Source organism: Lissotriton vulgaris, chromosome 4_1 (genome assembly GCF_964263255.1).
Source record: "Lissotriton vulgaris chromosome 4_1, aLisVul1.2, whole genome shotgun sequence".
Classification (NCBI taxonomy): domain Eukaryota; kingdom Metazoa; phylum Chordata; class Amphibia; order Caudata; family Salamandridae; genus Lissotriton; species Lissotriton vulgaris.
In genome coordinates, this window is record NC_141691.1 from 2076346446 (window position 1) to 2076363734 (window position 17289).

Consider the following 17289-nt stretch of genomic DNA (forward strand, 5'->3'; position numbering starts at 1 on the left):
AGAGACGACCTGAGGCCGTCAAAGTGAAAGTACGGCCGGCGGAGGGCATTGCTGTGGGGAGGGGGGAGGAGAAATGCGACACGGCGGGCAGGGGAGGGGGAGGAGCGGGGGTGTGGGAGGAGTGCGGGAACAGACGGCGAGGGGAGGAGAGTAGGAGGAGGAGAGTAGGGGAGGCACGGCCTAGCGGCCGTGGCTGGGGGCATGTGCACGCGCATTTAAGCTCAATGCGCATGCGCATTGAGCTTAAATTTCTCGTGCACTGCAAGGAATCGCCACGATTCCTTGCAAGTTGGATAAAGAGTGGATAAGCCACCATAGACTCGCAAGCTCGATGCGCATGCGCATCGACAGGCGAGACCTAAAAATGAGGTACATTGTCTGTGGTGTCCCACGCACAATTTATTGACATTTCCAGAATTTTAAAATTGTTCACAAAGCTTCAGGTTGTTCTGTCTACATTCTGGGATTAGTTGCCGGAAAACCTGAACTGCTTATTTACTTTTTCTGGGGTAATTCTTCAGCTCAGAAATGGACATAATTGCCCTCTCAAATGTGCTGTGCGACACGTAAATATTGGCCGCCACTTTGAAATATTCGTCTTTTGACTCAGAGTCCCTGTTTGAATAAAATTGTTTCCCTTTTCAAGGGTCACTGGACACCCTTGTGTGCTAGTAATTCAAATGTTCTTTGTGCTCCAAAAAAAGCAGATCAAAAGACCAGGAGTGACCCAAGCAGAGGGGACCTCTGCAACGGCATCCTGGTGAGTAAAGGAGAACAAACTCTGACCAACTGTCCAACCATATATAACCAGATTCCTGCCATTAATTCCACCTCTGTTATGTACATGTACACGGTTATCCATGCTCTGAAAACACAACATTTGATCACAATGTTTATGGTAATTGATTAGAATTATGTGAGATATTTTAAATGTTTCTTATTGTGTCATTTTGTAATGTGCATATACTTTGAAAAACCTTACAATATTTTACTTGTACTCTGTTGCAGCACACTCGCACCGCAAGATCACATCATTGTAGATAGTCCTATTCCTGTAGTTGGTTTAAACACCTCTCCACTTTGCTCATACCCTTACAAGCATTTGTATTTCATTCACAGGAAGAAAGAGCGCAGCAGCGCCACACCGGTAAACTTTGGAAGGGTATCCAATGCAGAAGAAAATCTCTTCATGTTTAAGCAATATCAGCAAGATTTGCCTGTTAGGGTAAATTTGTATATATGCACCAGAGATCCCTTATATTGGAAAACTGCTGCTTGCGTACAGACCATGAAAGACTGTGCCAAGTATTAGGCTTTAACCACGCATCAGATGATATGATATATGGAGAATTTGTTGCAGTGTCTAGATTGTGAAAAAAGCTTCAGCCAGCGGTCACAACTGTGCAAGTATCAATGGCTCCATACAGGTGAGAAACCTTACTACTGTACGGAATGTGGGAAAAGTTTCCCCGAGAAGTCCAAACTGCGCAAGCATCAGAGAATCCATTCTGGGGAGAAACTATACCAATGTCCAGAATGTGGAAAAGCCTTTACTCTGAGGCCACATCTGTTGCAACATCATAGAATTCATACTGGAGAGAAATCATACCAGTGTACTGAATGTGAGAAAACCTTCTCTCGAAACGCGCATCTGGGCTATGATCAGAGAATCCATAGTGAGGAGAACCCGTACAACTGTGCAGAATGTGGGAAAAGTTTCACTCAGAGGTCAAATCTGTTAATTCATCAGAAGATCCATACTGGGGAGAAACCCCACCAGTGTATTACTTTCGGCAAGAGCTTCACTCGAAGGTGGTCTTTAATAGCACATCAGAGGGTCCATACAGGGGAAAAACCATATCAGTGTGAGAAATGCGGGAAAAGCTTTGCTCAAAGCTCATGTCTGTTATATCATAAGACAATACACACGGGAGAGAAACGGTACCAGTGTACTGAATGTGGAAAAAGCTTCATCAATAGTACGGTTTTGTTAACACATCAGCTGGTCCTCTCTGGGAAAAAGCTGAACCAGTGTACAAAGTGTGACAAAAGGTTTGCTAGGAGGGCTGATCTCGAAGGGCAGCAGAGGGTCCACACTGTTGAGAAACTATACCAGTGTACACAATGCGGGAAAAGCTTCGCTCACACATCAGACCGGCTAGTCCATCAGAGGATTCATTCTGGAGAAAAACCCTACCAGTGTAATGAGTGTGAAAAAAGCTTCTCTCGCAGCTCACATTTGGTCTATCATCAGGGACTCCATACAGCAGAGAAACCGTACCAGTGTAGAGAATGCAGCAAAGGTTTCACTCAGAAATCGAGTTTGTTAGTCCATGAGAGGATCCATACTGGGGAGAAACTGCACAATTGTACTGTTTGTGGGAAGAGCTTTACTTGCAGATGGTCGTTAATAGCTCATCAAAGAATCCATACTGGCGAAAAACCATACAAGTGCAAAGAATGTGGGAAAAGCCTCACTCAGAGCACCAGCTTGAGCAGACATCAGGTGATCCATACTGGGGAGAAACTCCACCCTTGTACTGCATGTGGGAAACACTTTGGGTTTGGGCACACACTTAAGCAACATCAGAGATGGCATGTGAAACATACGGCAAGCACCAAAAATAGCCCTTGCAGGTTAGAGATCAGCACTGCATGAAACAAACGCACACCTTCTGTCTCAAGACTACTTATTTGTGGTGTGCCACATATGGGAAAACATATGTCTCTGTGAAACATTCTGCTTGAGAGATAAACTACACTACAGAGTGGTAAAGTATTTATCTATAACATAACATGTGTATTTGTAAAGGGCACGTTTGCCCAGAAGGGCATCTTGGCGCTGAATTACAGATGTTTATTCTTACCCAACTCAATGGAACTCATTTTATCGACCTCAGAAGGATGAAAGACTGAATTGACTCACCGGGATTCGAACCTGAGACTATGAGGTCAAACACAGGCCCCTACATGTGGATGCATTTGTACACTAAGCCGCTAGACCTGGCTTCCAGAACACATGTCTGAGGAGGCATCAAATGGTCTTCACATGTTTGTCCTTAGTGATTCCATAACAGTTGATATCAAAGCCATCTTGCAAAGAAACAACCCTTTCAATGTGCGAAATGTCATGAATAATGCTACAGAAAAATGAAAACTAAGTTCAAAAACCATCTTTCAGCACAAAGTGAAATACAAGCCATAAAACAATGTGCCATGCTATAGCTGCATAATTATAAATTGCCATTAAAAACATCTCACCCTATTTCATATAATGATTAGAAAAAGCATAGCAATTTAGAGGTAATTGCGTACCTGATGGTCAATATGGTTTACAATTCATTCCGTCATTACAAATGGCAAAAACCGTTTCCAGACTTGCTGTAGACTTCAGTTCAGACCAGTTAGGAAATGTGGAACATGACCAGACAAGAAAAGGACTTTTACAGGAGAACAAACCATTTCATGATTTACTTAAAACAGTACAGGCCAGTTGTGCAGAAATCTTTAGTTTTCTGCAGGGATTCCACTGCTGACCTGGTACCACCTGCAAATGTACCCTCTGTGCAGCCTTTGGAGAAACAACACACAAAAGGGAATTTTCAGAGCTCCTGTGGGTGTGTGGAGCGTTGTCACAATGAGTTCCTAAGTTAAGAGGTATATGTACCTCCATGGTACCACCATGTGGCTCCTTGTGGTAGTCATGGCATGACTGAGCACAGTGCAACCAACCTACAAGAGCTTGGGTAGAAATGCTGCACATGCACCCTGGGACCAGCAATAGGCATGGTGAAGAGGTGCTGTGCAGCAGCCCACGGTCAGTGAGTCTTAACAGGAGTGTGCGCCATGTGTGGTAAGGAGTAGAGCCAAACCCATCCTACCTGGCCCCAGACTCTTATCTTTCAGGGGTCCATAGGAGGCGAATCTTAGAATTGTTGACTATTATGGGGAGGGTTAGGCTTTATAGAGTCCACTTAAACCCACAGCTTCTTGGTACCAATTAATCAATCAATCGGAACAGTGTGTAAAGCGCGCTACTCACCCGGAAGGGTCTCAAGGCACTGGGGGGGGGGGGTCCGTTACTGCTTGAAAAGCCAGGTCTTGAGTTGCTTCCTGAAGGAGAGATGGTCCTGGGTCAGCCGTAGGTGGATGGGGAGGGAGTTCCATGTCTTGGCCGCCAGGTAGGAGAAGGATCATCCTCCTGCGGTGGCTCTGCGGATGCGAGGTACGGTGGCGAGGGCGAGGCTGGTCGATCGCAGCTGGCGGGTGAGCGTGTAGAATGTGAGACGGTTGTTGAGGTATTTGGGGCCCAGGTCGTGGAGAGTTTTGTGTGCGTGGGTGAGGAGTATGAACGTGATCCTCTTGCTGATGGGGAGCCAGTGCAGGTCTCTCAGGTGGGCGGAGATGTGGTTGTGGCGGGGGATGTCCAGGACGAGTCGTGCGGAGGCGTTCTGTATTCGTTGAAGTCTTTTCTGTAGTTTGGCACTGATTCCCGCGTAGAGGGTGTTCCCGTAGTCCATTCGGCTGGTGACGAGTGCCTGGATTACTGTCTTCCTGGTTTCGGTGGGGATCCATCTGAAGATCTTGCGGAGCATGCGCAGGGTGTTGAAGCAGGATGACGATACGGCATTGACTTGTCTGGTCATTGCGAGGGCGGAGTCCAGGATGAAGCCCAGGTTTCGTGCGTGGTCCGTTGGCTTGAGGGTGGTGCCCAGGGCAGGGGACCACCAGGAGTCGTCCCAGGCGGAGGGGGATGATCCCAGGATGAGGACTTGCGTCTTGTCTGAGTTCAGCTTCAGGCGGCTGTTCTTCATCCATTCGGCGACGTCCTTCATTCCCTCGTGTAGGCTGGCTCTGGCGTTGGGCGGGTCGTTGGTGAGGGAGAGGATCAGATGGGTGTCGTCGGCGTATGAGATGATGTTAAGGTTGTGTTGGCGTGCGATGGCTGCAGGGGGCTCATGTAGATGTTGAAGAGGGTGGGGCTGAGCGAGGATCCTTGAGGTATGCCGCAGAGGACTTTGGTGGCCGCGGATCGGAATGGGGGGAGGCGGACTCTCTGGGTGTTTCCGGCGAGGAACAAGGTGATCCACTCCAATGCTTTCCCTTGGATTTGATGTTGCTGAGGCGCTGTATTAGGGTGCGGTGGCAGACTGTGTTGAATGCTGCAGAGAGGTCCAGGCGGATGAGGGCAGCTGTTTCCCCGTTGTCGAGCAGGGATCTGATGTCGTCGGTGGCTGCGATGAGGGCGGTCTCAGTGCTGTGGTTGGCTCGGAAACCGGACTATGAGGGGTCGAGGGATCCGTTCGTCTCGAGGAAGGCGGTGAGCTGTATGTTGACGGTCTTCTCGGTGACTTTGGCAGGAAAAGGGAGGAGCGAGATGGGGCAGAAGTTCTTGAGGTCGGTGGGGTCAGCTGTCGGTTTCTTCAGGAGGGCACTGAGCTCGGCATGCTTCCAGCTCTCCGGGAAGGTGGCGGTGTTGAAGGAGATGTTGATGATGTTCCGGAGTTGGGGTGCAATGTTGGAGCCAGCCTTGTTGAAGACGTGGTGGGGGCAGGGGTCGGTAGGGGATCCGGAGTGGATGGTGTTCATCGTGCGGGTGGTGTCTTCGATGCTGACCGGGGTCCAGTTGCAGAGGGTGGTGGTGAGGGGCGTTGTTTCGGTGGTTGGGTGCGTGGTTGGTGCATCGAAGCTATTGTGTATGTAGGCGATCTTGCGGTGGAAGAATTAGGCGAGTGTGTCGCAGAGGTCTTACGAGGGTGTGATGTCGTTGTTTCCGGCGCTGGGTTTGGAGAGCTCTTTGACAATGCTGAAGAGTTCCTTGCTGTTGTGGGTGTTGTCCAAGCGTTCTTTGAATGATATCCTTTTGGTGGTGCGGATCAGCTGGTGGTGTGTGCGGGTGGCGTTCTTGAGGGCGGTCATGTTTTCTGTGGTCTGGTCGTGGCGCCAGGCTTTTTCGAGGGTGCGGCAGTTTTTCTTGGATGTTTTGAGTTCGTTGGTGAACCACAGGGCTTTTTTGCTGCTGTGTCTGCTGGGAGGGTTCTTCAGTGGTGCAAGGTCGTCGGCGCAGTTGATGAGCCACTTTGTGAAGATGCGGGCTGCTTCGTTGGGGTCCGTCGTGTTGGTGGGAGGCTTATGGCTGAGGGAGGTGGTGAGCTGGTCGGCGGTGATCTTGCTTCAGCTCCTGCGTGGAACCTGTTGCGGGTGGTGGTGGGTCATGGTTCTCTTGAAGCTGAAGTGGACGCAGCTGTGATCGGTCCAGTGAAGTCCGGTGGAGTGTCTGAAGGCGATGTGCTTTCTGGAGGAGAAGACGGGGTCAAGCGTGTGGCCGGCGTAGTCGGTGTGGGTGTTCACCAGTTGCTTGAGTCCGAGGTTGGCGAGGTTCTCCAGCAGGGTAGTGGTGTTGCTGTTGTTGTTGTTCTCCAGGTGGAAGTTGAGGTCCCCTAGGAGGATGTAGTCAGAGGAGGCGCGGGCGTGCGGGCTGATGAAGTCTGCGATGGCTTCGCTGAATCGTGTGCGTGGTCCCGGGGGGCTGTAGATGAGAGTGCCTCTGAGGGTGGTCTTGGGGTCGGTGTGTATCTGGAAGTGGAGATGCTCGGCAGCGGTGAGGGTGTCGTCGGAGTTGGTCGTGATGCGGATGGTACTCCTGTGGACGATGGCGATGCCTCCTCCGGTCTGGTTGACGCGGTCCTTCCGGGTGATCTTGTATCCGTCCGGGATGGCTACGGCGATGTCGGGTGCCGAGGAGGCGTTCATCCATGTTTCCTTGAGGAAGGCAACGTCTGGAGATGTTGAGTCGAGCAGGTTCCAGAGTTCAACGGCGTGTCTGTGGACGGAGCGGGTGTTGAGCAGGATACACTTGAGGTGGTTGTTGCTGGTGCCTGGCCTTTCGGGTGCAGTGATGGTCCGGAGGCAGGTGAGCTTGCAGGCTTGGCAGGTGCGTTTTGGTGTGGATCGGTAGCAGGCGGGGTTCCGGTCAGGTTTAAGTGCGTTGAGGGTGGCGGCGTTGTACGTCCATCGTGCTGGCTGGCATCTTCGGGGGTCAGGGGTCCTGGCAGTGCGTGTGGTCCAGCCGCGGACGGGCGCAGACGGGCTTGCCTTTGGCGCGCCTTCGGCGCGGTCGCTGCGCGGTCTCCATAAGTGGGAGGGGGAGGAGGGGTCAGCTGGGAGGCGGAAGGGCAGGCTGCCAATGGGCATGGGGGGCGGGTCGCAGGGGGTGTCAGTGGCGGGGAAAAACGGCGGGGTTCAGCGGCTGGAAAATCAGTGGCGCGGGGTCAGGGGCTGCTGGCACACGGGTGTGCAGGAGAAGGCTGGCAGGCTGAGGAGGCGGCTGGCTGGCTGGCTGAGAAGGCACTGTAGCGGCGGGGAAGCAACCTACCCGAGGGTCAAGGGTCGCTGTCTCCGTCGCGCAGCAGCCTCCCTTTAACTGGGATATTTACAACAAGGGGTGGTGAGGGACAGAGTCTCTGAATTAAGCAGAAAGCTCTCACCCAGTCAAGAGATCAGGGTGAGATCCAACACCGTTTTTTAGCTCACTGCACCATCCCAGTTTCAGAACCTGGCTGTATGCAAATTAGTCTGTTCCTGTCCCAGTGCATGATGGGAACAGGGCAAACCAAACTACAAAAGCCAATTCTTACACTGGAAAGGAAACAAGCTCCCGGGGACCGGTTTCTGGCATTACAGCCGTCTTCGGCCCGGTTTGCTTGAATCCTGATGGTGCAATGAGCAAGGGTCTCACATCTGAGAATACCCTTCCACGCTTAGGGTGGACAAAAATATTTACAACAAGGGGTGGTGAGGGACAGAGTCTCTGAATTAAGCAGAAAGCTCTCACCCAGTCAAGAGATCAGGGCTAGATCCAACACCGTTTTTTAGCTCACTGCACCATCCCAGTTTCAGAACCTGGCTGTATGCAAATTAGTCTGTTCCTGTCCCAGTGCATGATGGGAACAGGGCAAACCAAACTACAAAAGCCAATTCTTACACTGGAAAGGAAACAAGCTCCCGGGGACCGGTTTCTGGCATTACAGCCGTCTTCGGCCCGGTTTGCTTGAATCCTGATGGTGCAATGAGCAAGGGTCTCACATCTGAGAATACCCTTCCACGCTTAGGGTGGACAAAAATATATACAACAAGGGGTGGTGAGGGACAGAGTCTCTGAATTAAGCAGAAAGCTCTCACCCAGTCAAGAGATCAGGGCTAGATCCAACACCGTTTTTTAGCTCACTGCACCATCCCAGTTTCAGAACCTGGCTGTATGCAAATTAGTCTGTTCCTGTCCCAGTGCATGATGGGAACAGGGCAAACCAAACTACAAAAGCCAATTCTTACACTGGAAAGGAAACAAGCTCCCGGGGACCGGTTTCTGGCATTACAGCCGTCTTCGGCCCGGTTTGCTTGAATCCTGATGGTGCAATGAGCAAGGGTCTCACATCTGAGAATACCCTTCCACGCTTAGGGTGGACAAAAATATAATTATATATATGCTTAATTCAGAGACTCTGTCCCTCACCACCCCTTGTTGTAAATATTTTTGTCCACCCTAAGCGTGGAAGGGTATACTCAGACATGAGTCCCTTGCTCATTGCACCATCAGGATTCAAGCAAACCGGGCCGAAGACGGCTGTAATGCCAGAAACCGGTCCCCGGGAGCTTGTTTCCTTCCCAGTGTAAGAATTGGCTTTTGTAGTTTGGTTTGCCCTGTTCCCATCATGCACTGGGACAGGAACAGACTAATTTGCATACAGCCAGGTTCTGAAACTGGGATGGTGCAGTGAGCTAAAAAACGGTGTTGGATCTAGCCCGGATCTCTTGACTGGGTGAGAGCTTTCTGCTTAATTCAGAGACTCTGTCCCTCACCACCCCTTGTTGTAAATATTTTTGTCCACCCTAAGCGTGGAAGGGTATACTCAGACATGAGTCCCTTGCTCATTGCACCATCAGGATTCAAGCAAACCGGGCCGAAGACGGCTGTAATGCCAGAAACCGGTCCCCGGGAGCTTGTTTCCTTCCCAGTGTAAGAATTGGCTTTTGTAGTTTGGTTTGCCCTGTTCCCATCATGCACTGGGACAGGAACAGACTAATTTGCATACAGCCAGGTTCTGAAACTGGGATGGTGCAGTGAGCTAAAAAACGGTGTTGGATCTAGCCCGGATCTCTTGACTGGGTGAGAGCTTTCTGCTTAATTCAGAGACTCTGTCCCTCACCACCCCTTGTTGTAAATATTTTTGTCCACCCTAAGCGTGGAAGTGTATACTCAGACATGAGTCCCTTGCTCATTGCACCATCAGGATTCAAGCAAACCGGGCCGAAGACGGCTGTAATGCCAGAAACCGGTCCCCGGGAGCTTGTTTCCTTCCCAGTGTAAGAATTGGCTTTTGTAGTTTGGTTTGCCCTGTTCCCATCATGCACTGGGACAGGAACAGACTAATTTGCATACAGCCAGGTTCTGAAACTGGGATGGTGCAGTGAGCTAAAAAACGGTGTTGGATCTAGCCCGGATCTCTTGACTGGGTGAGAGCTTTCTGCTTAATTCAGAGACTCTGTCCCTCACCACCCCTTGTTGTAAATATTTTTGTCCACCCTAAGCGTGGAAGGGTATACTCAGACATGAGTCCCTTGCTCATTGCACCATCAGGATTCAAGCAAACCGGGCCGAAGACGGCTGTAATGCCAGAAACCGGTCCCCGGGAGCTTGTTTCCTTCCCAGTGTAAGAATTGGCTTTTGTAGTTTGGTTTGCCCTGTTCCCATCATGCACTGGGACAGGAACAGACTAATTTGCATACAGCCAGGTTCTGAAACTGGGATGGTGCAGTGAGCTAAAAAACGGTGTTGGATCTAGCCCAGATCTCTTGACTGGGTGAGAGCTTTCTGCTTAATTCAGAGACTCTGTCCCTCACCACCCCTTGTTGTAAATATTTTTGTCCACCCTAAGCGTGGAAGGGTATACTCAGACATGAGTCCCTTGCTCATTGCACCATCAGGATTCAAGCAAACCGGGCCGAAGACGGCTGTAATGCCAGAAACCGGTCCCCGGGAGCTTGTTTCCTTCCCAGTGTAAGAATTGGCTTTTGTAGTTTGGTTTGCCCTGTTCCCATCATGCACTGGGACAGGAACAGACTAATTTGCATACAGCCAGGTTCTGAAACTGGGATGGTGCAGTGAGCTAAAAAACGGTGTTGGATCTAGCCCGGATCTCTTGACTGGGTGAGAGCTTTCTGCTTAATTCAGAGACTCTGTCCCTCACCACCCCTTGTTGTAAATATTTTTGTCCACCCTAAGCGTGGAAGGGTATACTCAGACATGAGTCCCTTGCTCATTGCACCATCAGGATTCAAGCAAACCGGGCCGAAGACGGCTGTAATGCCAGAAACCGGTCCCCGGGAGCTTGTTTCCTTCCCAGTGTAAGAATTGGCTTTTGTAGTTTGGTTTGCCCTGTTCCCATCATGCACTGGGACAGGAACAGACTAATTTGCATACAGCCAGGTTCTGAAACTGGGATGGTGCAGTGAGCTAAAAAACGGTGTTGGATCTAGCCCAGATCTCTTGACTGGGTGAGAGCTTTCTGCTTAATTCAGAGACTCTGTCCCTCACCACCCCTTGTTGTAAATATTTTTGTCCACCCTAAGCGTGGAAGGGTATACTCAGACATGAGTCCCTTGCTCATTGCACCATCAGGATTCAAGCAAACCGGGCCGAAGACGGCTGTAATGCCAGAAACCGGTCCCCGGGAGTTTGTTTCCTTCCCAGTGTAAGAATTGGCTTTTGTAGTTTGGTTTGCCCTGTTCCCATCATGCACTGGGACAGGAACAGACTAATTTGCATACAGCCAGGTTCTGAAACTGGGATGGTGCAGTGAGCTAAAAAACGGTGTTGGATCTAGCCCGGATCTCTTGACTGGGTGAGAGCTTTCTGCTTAATTCAGAGACTCTGTCCCTCACCACCCCTTGTTGTAAATATTTTTGTCCACCCTAAGCGTGGAAGGGTATACTCAGACATGAGTCCCTTGCTCATTGCACCATCAGGATTCAAGCAAACCGGGCCGAAGACGGCTGTAATGCCAGAAACCGGTCCCCGGGAGCTTGTTTCCTTCCCAGTGTAAGAATTGGCTTTTGTAGTTTGGTTTGCCCTGTTCCCATCATGCACTGGGACAGGAACAGACTAATTTGCATACAGCCAGGTTCTGAAACTGGGATGGTGCAGTGAGCTAAAAAACGGTGTTGGATCTAGCCCGGATCTCTTGACTGGGTGAGAGCTTTCTGCTTAATTCAGAGACTCTGTCCCTCACCACCCCTTGTTGTAAATATTTTTGTCCACCCTAAGCGTGGAAGGGTATACTCAGACATGAGTCCCTTGCTCATTGCACCATCAGGATTCAAGCAAACCGGGCCGAAGACGGCTGTAATGCCAGAAACCGGTCCCCGGGAGCTTGTTTCCTTCCCAGTGTAAGAATTGGCTTTTGTAGTTTGGTTTGCCCTGTTCCCATCATGCACTGGGACAGGAACAGACTAATTTGCATACAGCCAGGTTCTGAAACTGGGATGGTGCAGTGAGCTAAAAAACGGTGTTGGATCTATCCCGGATCTCTTGACTGGGTGAGAGCTTTCTGCTTAATTCAGAGACTCTGTCCCTCACCACCCCTTGTTGTAAATATTTTTGTCCACCCTAAGCGTGGAAGGGTATACTCAGACATGAGTCCCTTGCTCATTGCACCATCAGGATTCAAGCAAACCGGGCCGAAGACGGCTGTAATGCCAGAAACCGGTCCCCGGGAGCTTGTTTCCTTCCCAGTGTAAGAATTGGCTTTTGTAGTTTGGTTTGCCCTGTTCCCATCATGCACTGGGACAGGAACAGACTAATTTGCATACAGCCAGGTTCTGAAACTGGGATGGTGCAGTGAGCTAAAAAACGGTGTTGGATCTAGCCCGGATCTCTTGACTGGGTGAGAGCTTTCTGCTTAATTCAGAGACTCTGTCCCTCACCACCCCTTGTTGTAAATATTTTTGTCCACCCTAAGCGTGGAAGGGTATACTCAGACATGAGTCCCTTGCTCATTGCACCATCAGGATTCAAGCAAACCGGGCCGAAGACGGCTGTAATGCCAGAAACCGGTCCCCGGGAGCTTGTTTCCTTCCCAGTGTAAGAATTGGCTTTTGTAGTTTGGTTTGCCCTGTTCCCATCATGCACTGGGACAGGAACAGACTAATTTGCATACAGCCAGGTTCTGAAACTGGGATGGTGCAGTGAGCTAAAAAACGGTGTTGGATCTAGCCCGGATCTCTTGACTGGGTGAGAGCTTTCTGCTTAATTCAGAGACTCTGTCCCTCACCACCCCTTGTTGTAAATATCCCTTTAACTGGGGTCAGCTGGGAGGCGGGAGGACAGGCTGCCAATGGGCACGGGGGCGGGCCGCAATGGGGGACAGTGGCCGGAAAAAACGTCAGGGTTCAGCGGCGGAAAAATCGGTGGCGCGGGGTCAGGGGCTGCTGGCACACGGGGGGATGCAGGAGAAGGCTGGCAGGCTGAGGAGGCGGCTGGCTGGCAGGCTGAAGAGGCGCTGTAGTGGCGGGGAAGCGACCTACCCGACGGTAAAGGGTCGCTGTCTCCGTCGCGTAGCAGCCTCCCTTTAACTGGGGTCAGCTGGGAGGCGGGAGGACAGGCTGCCAATGGGCACGGGGGGGCGGGCCGTCTTACTTTAGGGAAGTAAATATTTCAGATATAGCCATGTCTCTCTATAGGTAAATAATCCTCCGTTGCACAGCGGGCCAACATTGAAAGGACTTTGCCACCTTTCTTGGTAGAAGCTAAGATAATGGGACAAGCTCATCATTTACTGATGTTAATATTAACATACATAAAACGTATTTATTCAAAATATTTTTATAGAGTATACTCAGCCACAAATGGCATCAGTGCACTTTACAAGTAACATATTAAAAGAAACCGGGTCAAAAAGGTGACACGCCGAATCCGTTATGCTGGTAATTTGTCTTTGACGCTCTTTCCGTAATGTTGTAGATCACACTGCCCTCTACCCCGCTCCAGGCCCTGTTAGACTCTGGAAAGCCCTTCCTCAACAAACCAGAAGATATGCAGCCCTGGCATTATTGCTAGCCAAGTCTAGAGTGGCTATGAGATGGGGCCGGGGACCCCAACCACTGTCAACGACTGGATTGTAGACCTCCTATACTGCGGTGATAATAAAGACTTACTCCTCAATGCTACCATGCACCTCAGGCCCCAGAGGTATATGGCCTCCTGTACGTACTCACCCCGGAGGATGGAGAGCAGAAAGATTCACTGCTTCGTGAACTGGGTGTGGCTGTATGCCTTGGATACGGTTGCTCGAATGTTGACTTTTGGCTCAGGTAGTGACTGTTGACCATTCCTAGGTTAAATGCACCAATCCTCTATAGGATCTGCTTACGAACCTGTATGTCAGTTCTTGATGACATGTTGTATTGTTTTAAATGAAAACTCTAAAAGTATTGAATAAAAATAAAGGATGCTAAAGAAGAAGGGAAGAGCTGAGGACTACATTAGTCCATGAGGTGCAGTTGGGAGAGGTGCATGTTTAGTTCTTAGCGAAGAGCCAGTGGATCCGTTTGAAGTCTGACGGAGTCAGGGGTGGAGTGCCATAGTTTTGGAGCTGGGCGGAAGAAGGTCTGTTTTAATGTTTTTACTTTTTGGGATTTAGGAATTTTGAGAATTAGCATCTTGCATTCGTTGCACATATGTGAGTTGTAGCTCTAAAGGGAGTTTCTGAAGGGGGAGGTGTGGCACAGTGGCCAGAGTGGCTGACTCCAAAGCGTGGGGCTCAAGGTTCGTCGCCGGTGCTGACGGCAGCTCAGCTCAGCACCATGTGACTCTGGACAATAGCTCACTTAATCTCTCTGACGGCCCCCAGTGCCCTGAAACCCTAAGGGGTGATATCTTTACAAATATGGATTAAAGGGACAGAAATTCGTCCAGGGCCGAAACTTGAGGCCACGGAGTTGCACAATAGAAAAGAGCTTCAGCTTTTGGCAAATCCATCATTGGAATTGCAGATATATATCTTTCTGCAACTAATCGTCAAGTGTTGTATCTAGTGCCGGAGGAAAGGCTGCCTATAGTTCCAAGCAGAAGCATCTATAGGTCGGTGACGCGGCTAAAACGTAAAGTGTAGCCATGTTCAATGTTAGTTACATGTCCTAAGAGTGCTCATGTGGTACACTTGTAGCTAGCAGGCACCAGAGTGTCCTCTGTAGCACACCAACAGTAAAGCAGAATCTCTCTTCTGTGTGCTGTGCACTTGTGTGTGTCTGTGTAGATCTAAGGCACTAAAATTCTGCTAGAAAAATGGGCAAAAGTAAGACCGAGTAAGAGAAAGATGACATTACCAGGGGCCCTCGGAAGATGGGCGCCCTAGGCAGTTGTCCACTTTGCCCTTAAAATATCTTAGCTCTCATTGAAAATATAAGAAATGCTTACAAATAAGTACATTTTTTCCAGTGATAGCTGCTTAATGAAAGTAAATTCTTGCTGTTTCCTCACAGATTGTTTAGCATATTTTTGAAAATGTGAACATTTATTAGAAATGAATCCTCAATAAATCCAAGTAGATAAAAACACACTACAAAGTGAGAGAATGTGTGACCATGAGGTACACGTTACAGGTCTACCTATGTTGCCATTTCCTGATGGGTTGTTGAAGCACTTTTCTGGCAAGTAGCACGCTACTCGGAACCCATAAAGGACTAGTTGTGAATTAATATAGTGAAATATGAATGTGATTTGAGTGGTGGATATGTTAGTCAGTTATTTGTATTGAGAAGGATAGTGAAGGCATAAAAGAGGGGAAAAGGTTTGCATTTATATAGTGCTTGCTACCTCTGATGAGGTGTTGAAGTGCTTTTTTGGTGAGTAGCACGCTACTCCGGAATTCATTTTAGTTTGCAGAGTCACCTATTAGTCATAATGTTTGAGAACATTTTATGGGTCTGGCCTCAACAAGTAAAATATTTTGATGGTGTTATTGTTTTGAATAGGAATTGCACATTTTTTGGGGGGTTCTTTTTTAAACTTTATATATATATATATATATATATATATATATATATATATATATATATATATATATATATATATATATATATATATATATATATATATATATATATATATATATATATATATATATATATATATATATATATATATATATATATTCAATCACCTCCTGGAAATCTTCGCATAAAGAAAGAACCAGAGTCGAAGCCCAAATGTTGTGCAGAAGGGTTTATTTAGGCACAAGGAATACTACCCAACGCGTTTCGAAGTCAGCCGACTTCTTGCTCACGGGTCCAGGTCTGTTCCAAAACCATTCCTTTTAAAGTGATACAAACACTTATTTTTTACGTGCATGTGACCAATCAACATAAACAAAATACTAACAATGTTACAATGTTGCTAGTATTAACCAAATGGCTGTTAGAGCAATGCCAGGGTGCAATTGTCGACACAATGTATTCACATGTTAGAACCACATGTTATGCATCGTATAAAATTAATAGTCTGTTTTAGGTAAATAACATTACTGTTGTTTGTTCCCAAAATTATTTTTGCGGAAAAGGTTCACAAAATAATGCCCCAGTGGGCATGATGCTGTTTGTGGGAGTGAAGTATACTTAAGATGTTTTGCCCTAGTGGGCATATATCTTGATGTTTTCACAAGTTAGTGTCTTCACCCTGCAAGGCAAAGAAAAGAAAACAACATTGATGTTCTTACTTATGTTAATCTGAGTTATGTTTGATCACAGTTATTAAAAAAAATATTAAAATCCATCGGAATGGAGAAATTACTAGGGCAGCTGTCATAGTTCAACATATCAAATAAACATTTCTAACTGTATAGATGAATTGCCAACTCATCACCCACATTGTGGCCTTTGGGCTGTAAAGTGTCATACTGGATAATATATTTTGACTCCAGTTTATGGAGCTCCAGCCATCTGTTCCCTCCCCTTTCTCTTTTTTCACTGCAGTCAATTACTGTAAATTCAAGGAGATCTGGGTTTTGTTTGTGTTCTGCGGAAAAATGTCTTGCCATTGGATATTGCTGATTTAAATTCTTAATTGCCCTGAGGTGTTCCAGTATTCTCATTTTTGCTGGTTTGGTCGTACACCCAATATAAAATTTGTTGCATGGGCAACGTAGCGCATAAATCGCAAAATCAGTGTTACAGTGAAGATGTTTGTTGATTTTATGCGGTTCATGATCCAATGACAATTTAAGTGTTTTACAATTGTGGCTGTGCCTGCAGGCCTTACATTTCCGACATGGGAAAAACCCTTGGATCATATTAGCTTTTTTAGGTTCCTTGATCAAAGTAGAGGTTAGACAGTCTTTTAGTGATTTTGCCTTTTTGTAAGTTATTGCAGGTTTTTCATTTAGTACTTCTTTTATATCGCTGTCTAATTTCAACACGTCCCAGTATTTGGTGAGACTGCGACGGACCTGCCATGCCTGACTATCATATGTAGTGATAAATCTTATGTGTTCCTCGTTTTTATCATGTATTTTGGGGATGAGTAGATCTTCCCTATTGAGAGAATCAACTCGATCCTCTGCCTGTTTTATTACGGATCGACTGTATCCCCTTTCCAGAAATCTTTTGATCATACAGTTTTTTTCAAGTGTGTATCCTTCTGGAGTACTACAATTGCGCTTAGCTCTAATAAGTTTTCCTACCGGAATACTTCTAATCAGGTTAGGAGGATGACAGCTATGCGCATGTAACAAGCTGTTACCTGCTGTAGATTTTCGGAACAATGTACTACATAATTCATCATTCTTCACTTCTAATTTCACATCAAGGAACTCAAGTTCTTTTTGACTCATTGTACTGGTGAAAGTTAGGTTAAGAGAATTGTCATTAAGGATCATTACGAATTCTTTTGCCTCATCCAGTGTGCCATCCCACACGCAGAAAATGTCGTCTATATAGCGAGACCAGAGGACGACGTGGGCACTATAGTGGGAGATGTTTTTCACCACTAGCTCCTCCCACCAGCCCAGGTAAAGTCCCGCCAGGCTGGGGGCAAAGCAAGTACCCATCGCCGTCCCCCTGATCTGTTTATACAGCTGCTTATGAAAGATGAAATAGTTGTTTTGGAGACAAATTTGCATCATCTCCAAGAGCATATATAGTGATGTTATTTGAGATGTCATGAGTGATATCATGATTGATGTCACTGACCATGTCATGAGGGATGTAATATATGACGTCGTCAGCAGTGCATTGCGG

At 47.8% G+C, this 17289-nt stretch overlaps 2 protein-coding genes across 2 annotated transcripts in view; one reads left to right on the forward strand and one right to left on the reverse strand.

Moving 5' to 3' along the window:
• Positions 1–1342: 1342 nt before the first annotated feature.
• LOC147725052 (uncharacterized) lies at positions 1343–2659 on the forward strand. The gene has a single exon (XM_086918149.1). The coding sequence runs from the start codon at positions 1343–1345 to the stop codon at positions 2657–2659; it is 1317 nt and encodes a 438-aa protein (XP_086774275.1).
• Positions 2660–3034: 375 nt separating this feature from the next.
• The window catches only part of LOC147725053 (embryonic protein UVS.2-like), a 78451-nt gene continuing 64196 nt past the window's right edge, over positions 3035–17289 (reverse strand). Inside the window, exons 13-14 of the mRNA XM_086918150.1 lie at positions 3487–3571; positions 3035–3140 (exon numbers count right to left, since the gene is read on the reverse strand). Coding sequence (XP_086774276.1) covers positions 3035–3140; positions 3487–3571 — 191 coding nt within the window. The remainder of the gene's footprint in view (positions 3141–3486; positions 3572–17289) is intronic.